Source organism: Protopterus annectens, chromosome 8.part1 (assembly GCF_019279795.1).
Source record: "Protopterus annectens isolate FY-2018-M chromosome 8.part1, PAN1.0, whole genome shotgun sequence".
Lineage (NCBI taxonomy): Eukaryota > Metazoa > Chordata > Ceratodontiformes > Protopteridae > Protopterus > Protopterus annectens.
In genome coordinates, this window is record NC_056742.1 from 263838395 (window position 1) to 263857410 (window position 19016).

The following is a 19016-nucleotide window of genomic DNA, read 5'->3' on the forward strand; positions in this document are numbered from 1 at the left end:
GTTGCACTGAGGAGGTAGATGATAAAAGTAAGGTTGTAAAATAGTTGTTATTCATTTGACTGTAGTTATTCATAAGAATGTAGTTATAGAATGACTTTTGTAAACACAAATTTGCATAGAGGGGTGAATGTAGGTGGAAAGTACATTATTTAAAAAGTATCGAGATGAGACAGACAGAAAAGAACTAGAGAAGGTGGGGTGTATACATCACCATTCAGGATAAGAATATACATCCTCATTCAGGATGAGAAGTGAGGATGATTTAGTTAATAGCATCAAAGTTTAAGAATTGCCAGTAGAGAGAATCTTTCCCAGAAAGGAGAAGGAGGACAACTGGAAAGCTATTTACAATATACATTTAAGATAAAGAATGCTAAGTAGTGTTATATTCAAAGTGAGGCTACTGTTTTAGGTAGTCAGTATGGGGTAGATTAACTTGTGCTAGGGGCTTAGTGGGCTAGGTGGGTTGAGTGCAACTGCAGTTTCAATTATGGGTGAAGTGGGAATGGAGCTGAGTTTTGAAGTGTTCAACGTTTTCTGAGGTTCTTAGAGTGGGAGGGAGAGAATTCCATTTTTTTTGCTAGGGAAAATGATAGAAGTTGGCCTGCGGGACGGTTTTGTCTGTATACAGAAAGTAGATTTTGGTAGGCAGATCTTAGAGTTCTGTTAGGGGTGTATGTTGGTAAGATGTTAGTTAGAGCTGGGCAACTGGTGGGTTTAAAAATTAGTTTGTGGGATGAAGTGAGTTGGAGGTAGATAAGGAAGTTGGGAAGTTCTAGCCACTGAAGCTGGTGGAGAGAGAAACAGTGGTAGGAGGTGTATTTGGATTTAGTGGCAAATTTAGAGATTTTGTTGTAACAGATTTCTAGTTTGGAAGTGATAGAGGAAGATAGTTTAGTTAGAAGAGGAGCACCATACAAGAGTGATGGTAGTAAGTAGGTAGGGGCGAGTGTTTGTCTTGTAGATGGTGAGAGAAAGTGGGAGTTTCTGAACAACATACCAAGTTTTTGATGTGTTTTCTTAATATTTAGCTGAATATGTGTATCGAATCTTAGGTGTTAACCAATAGTAACCCCAAGAAGTTTAGCAGATGAAACAACTTCTATGGATGAGTTGGTATGGCTAATTATTTTGAGAGAGTTTTTGATGATAGTGAGGGATTTAGAGTGAGTGAAAAGTAATATCTTAGATTTGTTGGCATTTAGTGAGAGGTGATTTTGAAGCATCCAGTTCTCTGTAGTTAAGAAGACTATTTGTGTTAGTGTTTGGAGCTCTGGTAGGTTAGAAGCGGAGCAGACTAGGGTTGACTCATCTGCGTATTGTACTATCTTAGTGTTTGGGATGGCGGCATGGAAATCCTTAATGAATATATTAAAGAGCATTGGACCAAGTATGGATCCTTGGGGAACCCCGGTTGGGGTGGGAAGGAAAGCTGAGGTGCCAATTTGCCACTTGACAGCCTGAGATCTATCAGTGAGATAGCTACTTAACCAGGTTAAGGTGTTTTGAGATAGATTAAGGTTAGAAAAATGTTTAAGGAGGTGGGAGTGGGAGACTGTGTCAAATGCTTTGGAGAGATCGAGGAGGATTGTAGATACAATTTCTCCAGAGTCTTGGGCGTGGTTTACTATGTCTAGGTAAGAGAGAACAGCAGTTATAGTGCTGTGGCCAGGGCAGAAACCGTGCTGAGTAGGGGTGAACAGTTGATTATTGGTAAGGAAAGGCATGAGCTGGAGGTGGATGAATTTTTCAAGAATTTTTGAGATAGGGGAGAGAATGGCTATAGGTTGGAAGTTTGAGAAGTTATTTTTGCATCCTTTGTGGAGGGGTAGGATAAAGGCAGAGCACCGTAGATTGGGTACATAGGATTCCTGAATGGATCTATTAATGAGAATGCTAATAGGGACTGCGATACCATCGGCTGCAAGCTTTAGGAATAGTGGGGGATATAGTCAGGGGCATTTGAACATGGCTTGAGTTTGGAAAGAAGTTTTTTTATGTAAACAGTGGATATGGGTTTGAGTTTAAATGAAGGAGGATTGCGGGGGATGGGAGGTTTGGTAGAGGTTAGGGAGGAGGCTTTGAGGGTGGTGGAAGGGTCATTATTTGGGAAGGTCTTGGTGAGTTCTGCTATAGAGTTCGGAAAGAAGGAGTTGAATAGAGTGGCTATTTCTAGATCGGTTTTGCTGGTGTCTGGGCAAGGCTTTTGTTTGGTACCTGGGTTTAGAAGAGAGTTGATGGAGTTCCAAAATTGTTTGGGGTTTTTGGAATGGTTAGCCTGGAGTTTGCCTTTTACAATTTGTTTTTTGGCTAGGTTGCGGAGTTGCTTATATTTCAGAAGGGAGTCAGGGTCTTTATTGTGGTGATAAAGTTTCCAGGCCTTGTCTCTTTGTTGCATAAGAGTTTTAGTTTCTTTAGTTAGCCATGGGGCAGAGTTGGGGTTTATATGTTTTGTTCTAGGTGGGGCTTGGGAGTTCAGGGTATTTAAGAAGGTACAGTTAAAGACGTCTACAGTATTATCTAGAGGAAGAGTTTTTAGGCTGTCCCAGTTTGTGAGTTTGAGGGAGTAGGAAAAAGTTGTGGAGTTAGAGTTAGTGAGGTTTCGAGTATGGATGCATTGGTGAAGGTGAGGAGTGGAGGGAGTTTCTCTATGGATGAAGGCTGGCAAATGGTCACTCATGGTGTTTGGTAAGGTGCCTGAGTGTGAAATTTTATTTGGGTGGGAGACAAGCATCCAGTCAAGAGTGGTCCCTGGGGGATTCTTTTTGTTGGGTCTGGTGATGTCACATATAAGTAGTGTGAAGTTAAATACATTGATAGAAATGGAGGGAGTTTTGAAATTGATTTTGTTCCAGTCAATGTTCACATCCCCTAAAATGTATGTCTCAAGTGTAATATTGGTTGTGGCCCACAGAAGTATTTCTTCAAGTGTATTGCTGTTGTTTCCAGGGGGAATGTAGAGGGCCATAACACAAATGTTTTTATGGTTATTAATTTTGAGTATTCCTATGACTAGTTCAGCATTATTGAACTGAGGAATGGGGTTTGGGTAGGGAGTGATGGAGAGTAGACTAGAGTAAATTAAGGCTACTCCTCCTCCTTTCTTATTTTGGCGTTCTTGTCTGAGTGCTTGGAACCCAGGGAGTAGGATTTCAGAGTCAGGAATGTGGGGTTTTAGCCAGGTCTCAGAGACTGCAACTATATCTGGTATATTATGGTTTAGCCAAGCCTGGAAGTGGGATATTTTATTTCTCAAACTCTGGGTGTTAATGGTAAGTAGTTTGAGATATTTAGGCTTGGTGGTATGTGTAGTGATTGGAGGAGTGTGGTTGGTTCTAGTCTTTGGTCCAGGGTTGGGGTGTATGTCTCCTGATAAGAAGAGGTTGGCAAAGGAAGATGTGAGCAGGAGCTTGGGTTTGCTACTTGAGTTATGTGGGGAAAACAATATTGCTTTAGGTGTGTTGTGCTTCAATGAGGAGGATGTGATCTTAAGTTTGTAGTAGTGGAGTGGATTTGGTTGAACAAGAGAGGAGGATATGGTGTGAAAGTAGGAGGTTGTAGGGATAGGAAGTGAGTTGGTTGAGGAGGCGGGGGGGTAGGAAAGGGGGGGGTTGGAGGTGGAATAAGAGGTAGCATGGATCAGAGTGATTAGAAGAAGTAAGAAGATTGAGTGGCAAGGAAGGGTTACAGAAAGTGGAGAGAGCATGGTAAATTGAGGAGGTGGGAATAGGTAGTTTGGTGTCAGTGGGTAAGTGTGAGAGAAGGAGTGAGGGGTGTGGAAAAGTGTAGGGAGTATAATGGATAAGGATGGGGTGAGGTTGGTTAATTGGTGGAGGGTAGGAGTGGTTGATGAGGAGAAGGGTGTGGGATTGGGTGAGAGATGATGGGGTGCCCCAGTAGCAGTGGGAATAAAGGTAGGAGTAGTGGGGCGGGTGAGAATTGGGGGCAGGGTAGGGGAGCAGAGTGAGCCCGCAGGGCAAACAGAGCAGGTTGGAGCAAAGAAGACTTAGCCAGCAGATAAGAAAATAATCAGTGAAGCAGAGAGCAGAGCCCAAGGTGAGGGGGCACAGGTGAAGGTCACTGGGTCAACAAAGTATCTAAGGTTGCTAACACCTTACTAACAGCCGGTTTGGGTTGAAATGCAATACTTTATTTAATGCAGTAAGTTCGTAGTTTATATGGTTCAGATACTAGCTTCTGGGGGTTAAACTAAGGATTCTATATATTTACAAGGTTTAGATAAAGGAGGATATTGGGGGTGCAGAGTGAGAAGGGAAATGGCTGCTGGGAGTCTTGGCCGGGAGCATGCTCTAACCACCTAGCAAGAAATTAGGCAAAGTTACAATACATTTCTTGGGGTGAAGCAGATAGATACAAGTCTTTCTGTATGATCAGTTCTTAGCTGTTCAGCAGGGCACAGTCACTAGGCAATTGTTTTCTATCAGTATAGAACAATAAACTCAAGTAAAGGAAGAATGTATATAACAGATAAAGGTAACCTTTGTAGAGGCTGAGCAATCTATTGAAAGAAAACAGGCACACATGCACACAATGGAAAGCAAACTTAAAAGACAAAAGGACAGGGCAATATATAGCATGGAAGTGGTATATTTTATTTCTCAAACTCTGGGTGTTAATGGTAAGTAGTTTGAGATATTTAGGCTTGGTGGTATGTGTAGTGATTGGAGGAGTGTGGTTGGTTCTAGTCTTTGGTCCAGGGTTGGGGTGTATGTCTCCTGATAAGAAGAGGTTGGCAAAGGAAGATGTGAACAGGAGCTTGGGTTTGCTACTTGAATTATGTGGGGAAAGCAATATTGCTTTAGGTGTGTTGTGCTTCAATGAGGAGGATGTGATCTTAAGTTTGCAGTAGTGGAGTGGATTTGGTTGAACAAGAGAGGAGGATATGGTGTGAAAGTGGGAGGTTGTAGGGATAGGAAGGGAGGTGGGGGGTAGGAAAGAAGGGGGGGTTTGGAGGTGGAATAAGAGGTAGCATGGATCAGAGTGATTAGAAGAAGCAAGAAGATTGAGTGGCAGGGAAGGGTTACAGAAAGTGGAGAGAGCATGGTAAATTGAGGAGGTGGGAATAGGTAGTTTGGTGTCAGTGGGTAAGTGTGAGAGAAGGAGTGAGGGGTGTGGAAAAGTGTAGGCAGTATAATGGATAAGGATGGGGTGAGGTTGGTTAATTGGTGGTGCGTGGGAGTGGTTGATGAGAAGAGTGTGGGATTGGGTGAGAGATGATGGGGTGGAGAATAGCGGTGGGAATAAAGGTAGGAGTAGTGGGGGCGGGTGAGAATTGGGGGCAGGGTAGGGGAGCAGAGTGAGCCCGCAGGGCAAACAGAGCAGGTTGGAGCAAAGAAGACTTAGCGAGCAGATAAGAAAACAATCAGTGAAGCAGAGAGCAGAGCCCAAGGTGAGGGGGCACAGGTGAAGGGCACTGGGTCAAAGTATCTAAGGTTGCTAACACCTTACTAACAGCCTGTTTGGGTTGAAATGTAATACTTTATTTAATGCAGTAAGTTCGTAGTTTATATGGTTCAGATACTAGCTTCTGGGGGTTAAACTAAAGATTCTATATATTTACAAGGTTTAGATAAAGGAGGATATTGGGGGTGCAGAGTGAGAAGGGAAATGGCTGCTGGGAGTCTTGGCCGGGAGCATGCTCTGACCACCTAGCAAGAAATTAGGCAAAGTTACAATACATTATGTGAGGTAAACATCATTTAACATACTTTCTCAGTTCCTTGAAAGTGTACTGCTCATGGAGTAGATTGGAACCTTTCTTGGGGTGAAGCAGATAGATACAAGTCTTTCTGTATGATCAGTTCTTAGCTGTTCAGCAGGGCACAGTCACTAGGCAATTGTTTTCTGTCAGTATACAACAATAAACTCAAGTAAAGGAAGAATGTATACAACAGATAAAGGTAACCTTTGAAGAGGCGGAGCAATCTATTGAAAGAAAACAGGCACACATGCGCACAAAGGAAAGCAAACTTAAAAGACAAAAGGACAGGGCAATATATAGTGAGAAACAACCTTGAAAACGGCCCTAATGATTTTCCTATTGTGCCAAAGTATACAGGAACTCTACAGAAGAGAGAGGATTCTAGGAATCCGGTTTAAAAAGGAAAAGACCATGAGAATTAAATGAGGCATGAACAGCAACTGAAACTAAATAAGACTGGTATTTGCTGTCATTGTTAGGAATACCATTAGATACAGACCCTAGCACCTATACAGGTAGGAGAAGATGCAGTTGCCTTCTGTCTCATGATAGACTGATCCCTATCTAAGCAGGATCAACTTTAAAAAGGCACACCGGGAAGTTAACATCTTAAGCAAGCAAGCAAGAAAAACTAGAGATGGTGTTGTAGAAAAAGAAGCTCAACAAAATGTTTCTAATTTCTAACATTGTTTTGAATAATAAAATGACTTACTTTACAGAGTAAGAACAGAGAGAAAATAGTATGAAAACCACTGGTGTCTAAACCTTTCACATCCCTAGTGTTGAGCTCAGTACATAGTCATGTGCTGAGGGAGCATGTAGGAATGTACCCTACTAAGCATGGACGCTAGCAAGGTTTCCTTGGCCAGGAAAAATGAGAAAAAAGGACTTTCTGGGCTAGGAAACTAGAATGCCAGAAGACAGCCCTTCACCATGCTTCAGAAATATTTTGTTTACAATGCATGCCATAGTGGTGCCATTTGAACACACTGTTATTGATATCAGTGGGCCATCAGTGAATTCAAGCAATACATTTCATTAAAGTGTGGTTATCTTGGACTAAAGTAACTAAGAGGCTAGTCCCTAATGCAAGTCTAATGCTTGAGCTACAGCACAGGAGCTAGTCTTATTTCCCATTGTTGGATAACTAAGGAAATACGGAGCAGGAGACTCAACTGGTGTTCAGAATAATGCATCAGCTGTGTCAATATTTTAGGATCAAGCAGTTAAAACCTCACTGTACACACCTCAGAAACATAGGTCAGCGAAGTGTTTTAAGCAAACAATAAAATCCATGCTGACAAAGTTTACTGAGGAAGATGGCAAACATCTGGGACTAGTTAATAACATATCTCCTGTACCACTAGCCTTCTTTTCTAAAGAAAAGATAATGAAAAATAAAACATGAAAAGCAAATGACACTAAAGAACAGTGGTATGAGCTGCCTTTCTTAGGAATACAAATAACAGAAAAATAATAAAACCATTGCCCATGGTAAAGAAAAAGCACTCACTTTAATATTTCCAAACTATTAAAACAAAATAAATTAACATACAAAATTCACAGACTAAGCGCTTTCACCTGATAAAATATTAAGGCATCATCAGAGTCAGTGAAAACATCTTTAAGCTCTATTGAAATAACACCATATCTTAAAGTCAATCATTACATCATTTCCTGCCATGTCAAATTATGTAATATGAAGAATAAAATCTCTAATAAATAGTAAAAATGTTAAAATAGTTAAAAAAGTTAAAAAATGTATATGGAATGCAACTTTAACCTGTTGTAAAAATGGTAAATGAAACAAATCTTTGCATAAGGTCGATCATAAACACTTTAAATCAGATAGAACATATCCATCAAGTATAAACTCCACATAAATAAATTCAAACATCTTTTACTGTCCTTTTTGAGCACACAACAGAGTTGTATCATCATTAATGATTGGCTTCTTTTACATATTCTGATGAAGTCCCCACTGTGAGGGACGAAAGTGCTCAATATTGTATATTTTACTAATAACGTGGGCATTATCATTGCTAATCCCCCGTTGGTGCATTTTTCATGTTTACTGGTTTGGTCTTCAGTACACACGCTGCACCTTTTTTATTGGCTGAATTCATTTTTTTTTTTTTGAAAGTTATTATCTACAAGGCGTACTACAAGACACAGACGTTCTCAAAGAATGATGAGAAAAGGGCCTGGAGTCAAATGCCAAAAACACAGCTCGTTGAGTAGTAAGTATGTAGTCCTTGTCAGGGTGTGGATGTTGCAACCTCCAACCCATGAAAACAGTTCATACTCTATTGAGTTCAGGTTGCATTTGAACTGGTCAATGAATCACATTTGTGTGCATCTTTTTTACCTTAAATTGCTTGGTGCCACTGGTTTATCTTGAGACACCATCCTCTCTGGATTATTTGTGGATAGTGGAATGGATCCAAGGACCACAGCCTCTGTCCATTACATACTCACATGTTCAGTGCTAAGTTGCTGTAAGGACCTCCCCTAAGGCAAACTGGTCATGATATGGCGTAGAAATGGCAGGACTCAAATCTTATCTGTCTGTTAACAGAGACTAGGTACAACCACAAATCAATAAATATATACAGCTGTATCCTATCAAGCAGCATGGTTTTGGAAAATGGGAAGAAACAAAAACAGTTAAAAACACACACTCACAAGCAGTGACAATATGCAGATTGTGCAAAAGGCAGTGACTGAAACACATGACTGAACTTTAAATGCTGAAATTGTGAGGCTGTCCTTCCACTGAGCCACAATACTGTCTAAAATATGCTTGTTATACCTACAACAAGCTACTTATGCAAATCTCAGTTCTACTTGCTTGACTGTATTTGTGATGTTATCCTATATTGTTGCATTTTCTTTTAGTTGTTGTCAATGAATTCTCCTTGGTCACATCTAAAATAAGCATCCTTTGTCTAGTACATTGTGTCAATGAACAAAAAAGGCAAGCAAGTATTCAAATAAATAAAGACAAATACCTTTAAAGACGGTCTGTGCCTGAGCCTGGCAGACTAAAAGAGTAGATACAAAGGACAGTAAAAACTGCCAGTTCACTTCATCAGCCTCCAGAATCCGTTGCAAATGACCAATCATATCTTCTACATTAAGCAGAACTAAAACCTAGAACACAGGAGAAAATTGTTTAAAAAACATATATATATATATTTTTTTATATATATATATATATATATATATATATATATATATATATATACACATATATACACATATATATATATATATAAATAAAATGAACATACAAATGACTAACACAGCTTAAAAAATCAAAGTTATTAGGATAACATTTTTTAGCTTGTAGATAATGTGAACTCCTAGTTACTTCAAAGGCATTACTATGACTCGCAAACGTTTGGTGTGGAGTTTAAATGCACAATTATGCCATATTAGCAGGCCTAATAAATCTTGGTAATATTCCAGAGTCCAATTCTGCAGTTCCAACAATTTAAATTAAAAACACACTGAAGCAAGAACAAGCCAGACTAATTACAACCTCCCACCACAGGAATCCATGCAAGCAAACATGCTGATGATGCAGCATGCCTAAATATTACAGAATAAAGGACCCCTGCCCATTGACGGTGACACATGAACAACTCTTACATTTACTGTAGCTCAGGGAGTCCCAATTTATTGTATGCACAGTAGCTTAGGCTTCTTATCAAATATCAATGTACTGTATTACAAGTGATCCTTTATTAAGGTACATGCCTAGGCACTGAATGCAGAAGAAAGGAATGAATTTTAATATACAAATGTCATTATGCCAAATATGCAATATATATAGATACTTAAAATAAATACCAGTAATGTAAAACAGACTCTCCTTGGCAAGCAATCTAAAGTCTCGTAAAAATATGGTATTTTTGTGACCATAAAAATGAGATGTAGTGATGTATATCAAGGAAGCTAGACAGGAGGTAACTACACTCCACACAAGTGGTAGAAAGGGATTTTGTCACTAAAGTCAACAATTCCCCTTTTCTAATATTACTTTTATTATCTTTTTTTACAATTCCCAATCCTTTGACAACTGCATTTAGGAAATCTTTCTATCTAGAACAACTAATTAGTACAGCGGTTAGCATTGTTGCCTCACAGCAAAAGGTTCTCCCATTCAATTCTTGGCTGGAGTGCCTTCTGTGTGGAGTCTGCCTGTCTGCCCCATGGTCGAGTGACATTAAAGACATGCAGGTAGGTGCGTACATGAATGGGTGTGCCTTCTCTGAAGGTCGGGCTGGCATCTCGACACCGTAAAAATCCAGTACCAATCATTAGCGGACCAGAGTTCCGCTCTGGCGACCCCTAACCGGGAAAAGCTGAAAGACATTACTATCTACTCTAAGTCAAATAATGTTACTGTCCTTTGTACTGCCCTAATTAGTCCAATTATTGAGCACAATGCCCCTTTTCAGCATGTACCAAGGGCCAGACATACTATAAAGCAGAAAAGTCCCCAAAGGTTCCTGAGAAAAAAAGATTACTGGTACCAACACAGGCTAGAAGTCCTACCACTATACTCCGTCTCTTATACACCCCATATGGAGATTTATGCCTGGCATTCAGTGCCAAAGACCCTACCCCCTAATGGATCTCTTTTACAAGATGATTAGTTACACAAATAGCCAAAGTTAGGATTTGAACCTCTACCAACATATAAATAAAACATGTTGGAGGGAAGATTCATTACCTAATGGAGATGTGTAGACCAACCGATTCAAGCATCAACTGTAATGCTCTGTATCCTCTAGACAGGAAAGCACAGATCACAGACTATCCACTGTGTCATGGTTAGCTAATCAATGGTGTAAAAAGTGGCTCTAGGTGATTTGGTCACATTAACATTGCCAAAAAAGACATGGGCATTTGCTGGTGATAAGTGGGTTAAGAACCACTCCTTTTCCTACATATGGTGGGAACGCATGCTAATAGTGGGAGGTGTCTCTCTCTCTCTCTACTGGCCATCGTGTGCCCGGCATAAACCCAGCAGCCCTGGATCAATAAGCTACTGGCTGGCCTGTGCCTAGCTTGGGTTACCTGGAATAGTTCTGTTTACCAAATTCTGGCCGTAAAACTAATCAACCTGCCAAACAAACTAAGAAACGTTTGACTCAATATAGTTTCTCTGACTGGATGCAGCTTAAAAGTGGACAACATGATGGTAAGGAGAAGGATGGATATCCTGCTTATACACGAGATCAGATGGAAAGGCAGTGCAACAAAAATCACATGACTTGGGATCCATAGTCTACTACTCAGGGGGAGGAAAGACTTGAAATAGTGTAGGAATTTTTCAGTGTGTGTCTTCAGAAGAGAGTGAGGAATTTCATCAAAATTAGTGGCAGACTCATGGCAATTAGAATTCAGTATAAAGACAGGGCAGCATTAATAATCTCAGGCTGTGCTCACACAGCAGGTATGCAATACTGAAGAACAGAGTGCATTAAGCAGCAGTTGCAGAGCCTGTTAGACAAAGCAGACAACACAAGTTGGTGTTGATAATGGGTGACCTGAATGAATGCGCATATCAGGACAGATAAAACAGGATAGGAGAACTGTCTGGGTGCAGAACGGTGGGGCAAACGGAAAAAAGAAAAAATATTCTAGACTTCTGTCTGGCAAACCGCTTGATGATGGCCAACACATAGTTCAGCAAGATAGTCAAAAGATCACATACAACATCAGAAAACTATGATAAACCTTGAAAAAATTAAATTAAACTCTCACTCTATGAATTCCCTCAACCAAAAACAACTAGCAAATAGGACAAAAAAATATTAAATCTAGACAAATAAAATGAATATACAACTCACAAACAAATAAGGTAGTAATGGATCTTAATAACATATCAGAAACATTTAGACTTCATTATAATACACTTAATACATCAAATATTGAACTTATTTCAATAAATGACATTAAAGATTTTCAAACTATCCCAACACCAAATTGATACAGTCAACAAACCAATAACAATGACAGAATTAAAGTCACAAATCTCCAAACTTAAAATGAATAAGGCCCCTGGACCAGATAACATATTACCAGAAATGTTCAGACTACTGCCAAGACGGTCTTTATCGTTACTCTTAAAAGTATATCTAAAGAAAAACTATTAACACCACCTTCATGGAAATATTCACTAATATCTCCAATAGTAAAACCTGGTAAAGACGAAAATTACTATTCCTCATACAGACCTATTATCATTACTTAACATAGATTATAAAATGTTCGTGGCAATGTTTGCAGACAGAATTAAACATTTTCTCCCCACATTAATACACAAAGATCAGACAGGTTTTATAAAATGAAGAAATACTTATGATAACATTAAAAGAATCATACCACTAATAGATTATGCTAAACATATAGACAAACAATTAATATTAGTTTCTTTAGACATTAACAGTGCTTTTGATACAGTAAACTGGAGATATTTAAACTTAGTTTTAGAAGAATATAAATTTCCCAAAGCTTTTATAAAATTAATCATCACCCTATATGAAAACTCTTTAGCATATGTTATGTTAGGATCTTATATATAGTGCTACTCACTTTATCTATTATAATTGTGGCAACTCTCTGTAATTCTGCCTTTGTAAATTTACAACTATTTGAACTTACATCATATAATGATGCATATTCTGTAAACTTAGATATACTGTAATGATGTAAACCTATATACTTTATATTATGTATTGGAGCTTTTCTCCTCAGGTCTCCACTGAAAATGGGCCACTAGCCCAGCTGGACTAACCCGGTTAACAATAAATAAATAAATAAATTAATTAATTAATTAATTAAATCAGGTCCCATTACAATCAAAAAAGGAACCAAACAAGGTTGCCCATTATCACCTTTATTATTTGTCTTATTGATTGATCCCTTTGCAAACAGTATTAGATCTCAAGATAACATAAAAGGTATAGAAATAACCAAAAACCTAAACTTAAAACTCCAACTATTTGCAGATGATATCTTCTTAATTCTGTCCAATGCAAACCATTCTATACAAGCACTATTTAAAACCATGGCTAATTTCCAAAAAGTCTCAGGACTTAAGTTTAACGAAGAAAAAACAAACATATTATGTTTGAGTCCTAAAATAAATATCAACATAAATAAAAAAAACTCCCAAAATATTTTGCTCAGATGGTAAACTTCAATATTTAGGAGTTTATTTAACCCATGACTTAAATGACACTATTGTATTTAACTATACCACTGTAATAAATAATATAGTGAAATTGATTACAAGTTGGAATGGATATCTATTTACAATGGAAGACAGGCTGTATTTGATTAAATCAATTATCTTTCCCAAAATATTATATCTCATTCAAGTTTTCTCATTACCACCACCCAAACATACAATACAAAAATATAATAAAATAATTTTAAAATTCCTATGGCACTCACTCAAACCTCGAATAGCTTTAAACAATCACTTACCAAACTGTGAGGATGGAGGAATTAATCTTCCAGATATGAAGCTATATGCTTTATCAGCTGTAGTTAAAAATATAACTTTACAGCTCAATCCATCATGCTCTTCTTTATGGAAATTGCTACATGAACAAATTTGCTTAGACTCTATGCATAGTCATATTCAAGAGCATCTATTCATTATATCAGATATTTTCTACTGGACTTTAAAATCATACATTCTAGAAAACAAAAATAATAAAATATTTAAACATTAACTATATTTAAAAAGTTTGTGAACACAGATCCCAGTGTCAAGTCCTGGATATTTTTAATGTTTCCATTAGCTTATACTAATAATTTCGAAATGCTTCAATTTAATAGAATGGAAGTGTTAAAGAAAGCAGAATTAATATACTGGCATCAATTATTAGAAAAGGACAAGATATCAACCATCACATATCTTATGAGTAAATATAATTTAACCAATGATATATGGTTAACTTTACAATCACTGAGACAATCTCCACTAAATAAAAGAGATGCAATGCAAATGTCTGTTAGACATCAAATACCTAAATTTGTTGACTACATTACATTCATCACTAACCAACCTTTCCAAGGAAAAAAATACTTGTCTAACATTTACAAATTAATCAAAGAAATGAAAATATAGCATAAAGATTCTTATTGGAATTATTTTACAGTGGTTAATAAACATCCTCCACAAGACAATGAGAAAAAACTTTTTCTAAGGTCCTCAAAACATACTACATTGTCACTCCATTGGCATTTGTTCTCATGGAGATTCCTACATAGAAGCTTTTCCACCCCACATAAATTAGCTTTAATGTTTCATAATCAAGAAAGCTGTTGGAGATCTGGAAGGAAATTAAAAGCAAATTGGGAAAAAGTATTCTATGATTGTATAAAATTAGAAAATTACTGGAATATAAACTCTTTCTTTCAGACTATAATTAACGACAGCTTTAATTTAACTAAAACATTGGTTTTGTTTAACTTACTTATTCCTAACTGTATTTCAAGAAATAGATTATTAATTTTATGGCCCTTGTTATCTAAAGCCAGAAAGATAATTACCATTAATTAGAAAAAACAAACTTCTCCTTCATTTAATTGATTTAAAAACCTTACTTTGGCTGTTGGTGAAATGGACATGAAGACTGTTAAAAAAGAACTAACAGAATTACATCATATGAATTCTTGGATAATAGTAATGGAAACATTGGAGAAAATGGACATTTCTGATTCCAAATGATTTATAGTAAAGCAATTATTTCTTTCAAGATGACTAGACACCTTTGTAAATAGTTCTGTTTTATGGATGTTATAATATCAGCACTGCATTTATCTTCTATATCTAAATTGCTGTAATTTTCATGTTTCAAGAGTTGTATAATGTAATATCTATGTTATGTTAAGAATTGTAACTAAATTTGGAAAAAATAAAAAAAATATAATAGTAAAAAAAAAAGATCACATACAAGAGTGGCCGCAACTTGGGTAGACTTACTTTTTGTAAGGAAACGGCATTGAGGTAAAATCAGAAATTAAAAAGTCACCCTCAGTCGGTCTGCAGCACAAATCACTGGTGGCCACAGACAGCTGCATAACAGTTGTCAGAGAAGGCTCCAAGATCAACAGCGTCTAGGCGGAAGAGCAGGAAACTGACTGGAGTGAAAGCACAAGAGTTCAAGGAAATATTCAGAGCTCTAGTGTCTCTGGAAAACAAGAAAATAGGTGGAGTTGTAAAAGAATAGCAGTGTCTCAAAAGAGCACTTGTGAGCACTATAGAACAGATACGCATCTGAATCAGGTACCCAAGGAAAGATGGTGGTAAAATGCAGAACTCTGGGAAGTTATTCAAAGAAAGAAGTGCAGGGAAAAGTGAAAGAAAAAGTAGACCAGGCTAAGAAGGAATACTGGTTGGTTAGCAATGAGGCTAACACAGCAATCAAAATGGCAAAGAACAAGAAATCAGAGGCACAATACCAGTTTCTGGAAACTGATTCAGATTGCACAAAAAAACTATTCAGTTGCAAGGCTAAGATGTAAAAATAAAGATGATAGTCATCAGACACCCTTCATAAGGGTTACCAGCAGCAACTTGCTCACCAGCTCACAGGAAGTCAAATGCAAATGGAATGAGTACTTCCAAGCAACTTCTCAACGAAGAAAACCCCACAGAAACTGGACTTCCCCAGCCACAGACGATAAAGAAATAAGAATAAGAACCCACCCTAGAAAAACCAACACCACTAAGGATAATGAAAGTCAGGTAGAGCAGCAGGCTTAAGTGAGGCCATGGCAGATAAATATGATCAAGACTTTGGATGAGTTAGGGGAGAAATGGCTTCAAGTATTAGTTACAGTAGTATGGACAGAAAGGCACATCCCAGATGAATGAAGAATATGCATTCTAGTACCATTGTACAAGAACAAAAGGGATATTCACAAGTGTGGGCAGTACAGAGGTATAAAACTCCTGTGACATTGCATGAAAGTGCTGGAGAGAGTGACAGATAAATGAATATGCAGAATAGTTAAAAGTAAGATGAAAGAGGAACAGTTTGTGTTTAGATCAGGATGCAGCACAACAGATCCGGTGTTTGCAGTGAGATAGTTAAGAAGCTACAGATGGAGTTTAAATGGGCATAACTACATTTAGAGAAAATACATGACAAGGTACCAAGAAGGCTGATTTGGGCATTCCTGAGATGGTTCGAGGTCCTAGAAACTTTAGTAGAATTAATGCAGGCTATGTACAAACAGTGTTCAGACAATGTGTCATTACAGATTCTGAACAGTAACTTCAGCAAATGATAGGGGAATGGAATGCAAAACTGAAGGCACATGGGATGAAAATTAGTGCAGACAAGAGAGTTATGGTAGGAAATGGGGGAAATTTCGATAAGAAAAGATAGAGGAACAGGTTAGCATCTTTCAAGTATCTGGGATGGTTGGTTGAGGAGAAAGGAAGTCTGAATGATAAAGTCACAGCTAGAATCACAGGATGTACAGCCAAAGGGTAAATGTGTGATACAAGAATGTTAAAGAAACTGAAAAGTAAGATGTGCAAAACAGTGGTGCAACCAGTACTACTTTACAGAACAGAAAGCTGGGCAGTGAAAGTGGAGCAGTTGAAAAAGCCAAAGATCATGGAAATGAAGTGCCTGAGATGGATGGTAGGATGCATTCTGTGGGGCAGACAAACGGGCAAATCAAAGCAGAAACCAAAGCAGCACCAACTGCAGAGAAGGTCAGAGAGAAGACATTATGGTGGTTTGGGCACGTGCAGTTAAGCAGAAGATGAGTTGGTAAAGATGATTTGGAAGAAACAGGAAGAAGGCAAGAGGAAACAAAGGTATACAACAGAGATGGAGGGACTGTGTGAGAGAGAAGATTCAACAGTCAGACATAACTGTCGAAGAAGGTAGGAGAGGGGCACTAAATTGCGAGAGATGGTAAAAGCATGATACCCCAAACCCATACAAAAATAAAATTGGCAAAGAAGGGGTGATGATGCTCCATCTCTGGCGCAAACTGCCCTGCATTTTAAGCAGAGTGACAGCCTTACCTCTTTCAAGACTAACCTTAACAAGTGGATGGTTATGTACAAGTTCATCCTTGGCCTAACATATTTTTTCCTTCTGAAAGTAGAAGGTACATCCTGAGGGTGGTATTTAGTAAGGTGCATATGGTCTTTAAATTCACTTACCATGTACTTATATGATACTATTATCCTATGACTGCACAAGACAGGGGCAACAGAGATAAAAGTCTTGCAGAAGTTTCCAGCCTGATTCTGGGAATAACTGTTAACTTTGCACCTAATAACTGGAGTGGCCTCACTGGGGAATATAGAGCCAGCTGCTTTTTTGGTAGGCAAAGCTTCAAACATGCAGAGAATTGCAAGTCAAGACTAAGATACTAAATACAGATTTTGCAGCAACTATTAACAAGTACAGATCACATAAAGGCATAACAGTCTGGCACTAAATTCTGCACCACATACAACAGGGCCAGATCACCATTTATAAACACAAAGTAAAATGCATTACAGTAGCTGAGTTGGTACAGCATTAATGCACTAGTCACCATAACATGGTCTACATCTGGCATAAGCTGCACTGCTGAGGAAGTATAATATCTTGAAAAGAGTGGACCTTTGATTTTATCAAGTATGACATCAAATATCATCCCCAGATTTTTTTAATGTAAACCATTTTGGTCACATCTGTATGTTATTAACCATCAGCTGTAATTTTTTTTAAACAAGAAACATCTTTATTAAATTATCACTTAGGACATAGGCAATCATAAATTTATATCAACAAAAACAAACCATATTGACAGAATTTTAGTTGCAAACAATACATCACTTACAATCTATCCAATGAATGTCAGCCAAACATTACACAGCTCATTCAAATCCTGCCTTCATTTCAACCTCATACCTCCTCTGCATGTATTGTTCCCAGAATTCCCTTTTTTCTATGTAATTTGATCCTACCCCTTTCTAAAGATCCCATTTCCAGTTGTTATATCTCTGTTACTATATTTGCTACTTCTAGTACAATTGGTTTAGGCTTTGATTTCCATTTTCCAGAAATTGCTTTTTTTGGCAGCCACCATATCTGAACTCAGCAAGGGCTTACTATGTGTAGGCAATGCTGATTCTGTATCACAGCTCAAAAAAATAAAAATTCAGTTCCTTAGTTATACCACTTTGCTCACCCAGTATTTCTGAGTAGTCTGCAGGGAATTTTTAAAGTCTGCCAACTCATTATACTCCCAGAAAATACATTCACAATTATCTCTTTCTTCCCCTTTGCACCAACATTTGTTATATACCGGAGGAAAAATTATTTGGAGTCTAATTGGAGTATAAAAATACCTACATAAACACTTTCAAGCAAAGATCCTAAATATTCTAGACTTTCTTGCATATTAGGGAGACATACATATATCCTCTCATTGTTTCTTTGTTAATTGCTCAACAAATCTTTCTTCCCAATCCCTTCTAACCTCATCTGATTGATTCTTATAGTTATCATGCAATATTTTATATGCTCTACTAATTATTCCTTTTTTAAACAGCAGCTTCTCTTCTAGATTCTACTACAAAGTCTAGCAGTGCTGGTCTTTCACTTAGGATCCTCCCATTTATTTCTCTTTGCCTATACTCTGATATCAGTCCTTGATAGGGAAGGTAATCTCTAGCCTGGAGTCCAAATAAATTATTGGCCTCTTCATTCTATCACCTTTCCCTCTCTAATTATTTGCTCCTAATACCTTGGTTATTTTGTCAGTTTTGTCCAATAAATTCCAGCCCCTCTTGCCTATTGTCTGCATCCCTAAATTGCAGTTCTCTCTATCAGCAGAATCTCCTTTATCCATTCCCATGTTGGTTTAGTTCTTAGAATACTTACCTGTTACTTACCTGTTACTTTATGAATATAATACTCTGTATAGTTATTGTTATTCTCCTTAAGGACTTGCATCCAAAATCCCAGTTTCTTTCTCCGAGTCTCCCCCTGTTTCATCATCCCTTTCTACTTTGAATTATACCTTTCTGCTTTTGCTATGTATAGTAGACTTAACTATGTAACTCTGAAATATCCCATTCAAATTGGTTAATCCCAAACCGCCTTATTCTATTGGAAGAATCAGCTTATCCCTGTTGCCTCTTGCCATCTTCCCCTTCTAGATAAAATCCTTCAGCTCTTTATCTACAACTTCTCCTCTGGTTGATAAAAATATGCCTGACCTATGCAGAAAACTAAAGGGACTA

The 19016-nt window shown here is 37.8% G+C and overlaps 1 protein-coding gene across 2 annotated transcripts in view; it reads right to left on the minus strand.

Annotated features, from left to right (window-relative positions):
- The window catches only part of FANCA (FA complementation group A), a 2214801-nt gene that overhangs the window by 1619043 nt on the left and 576742 nt on the right, over nucleotides 1-19016 (minus strand). For both annotated transcript variants that reach the window (XM_044081851.1, XM_044081852.1), the window contains exon 14: nucleotides 8734-8875. In XM_044081851.1, coding sequence (XP_043937786.1) covers nucleotides 8734-8875 — 142 coding nt within the window. The remainder of the gene's footprint in view (nucleotides 1-8733; nucleotides 8876-19016) is intronic.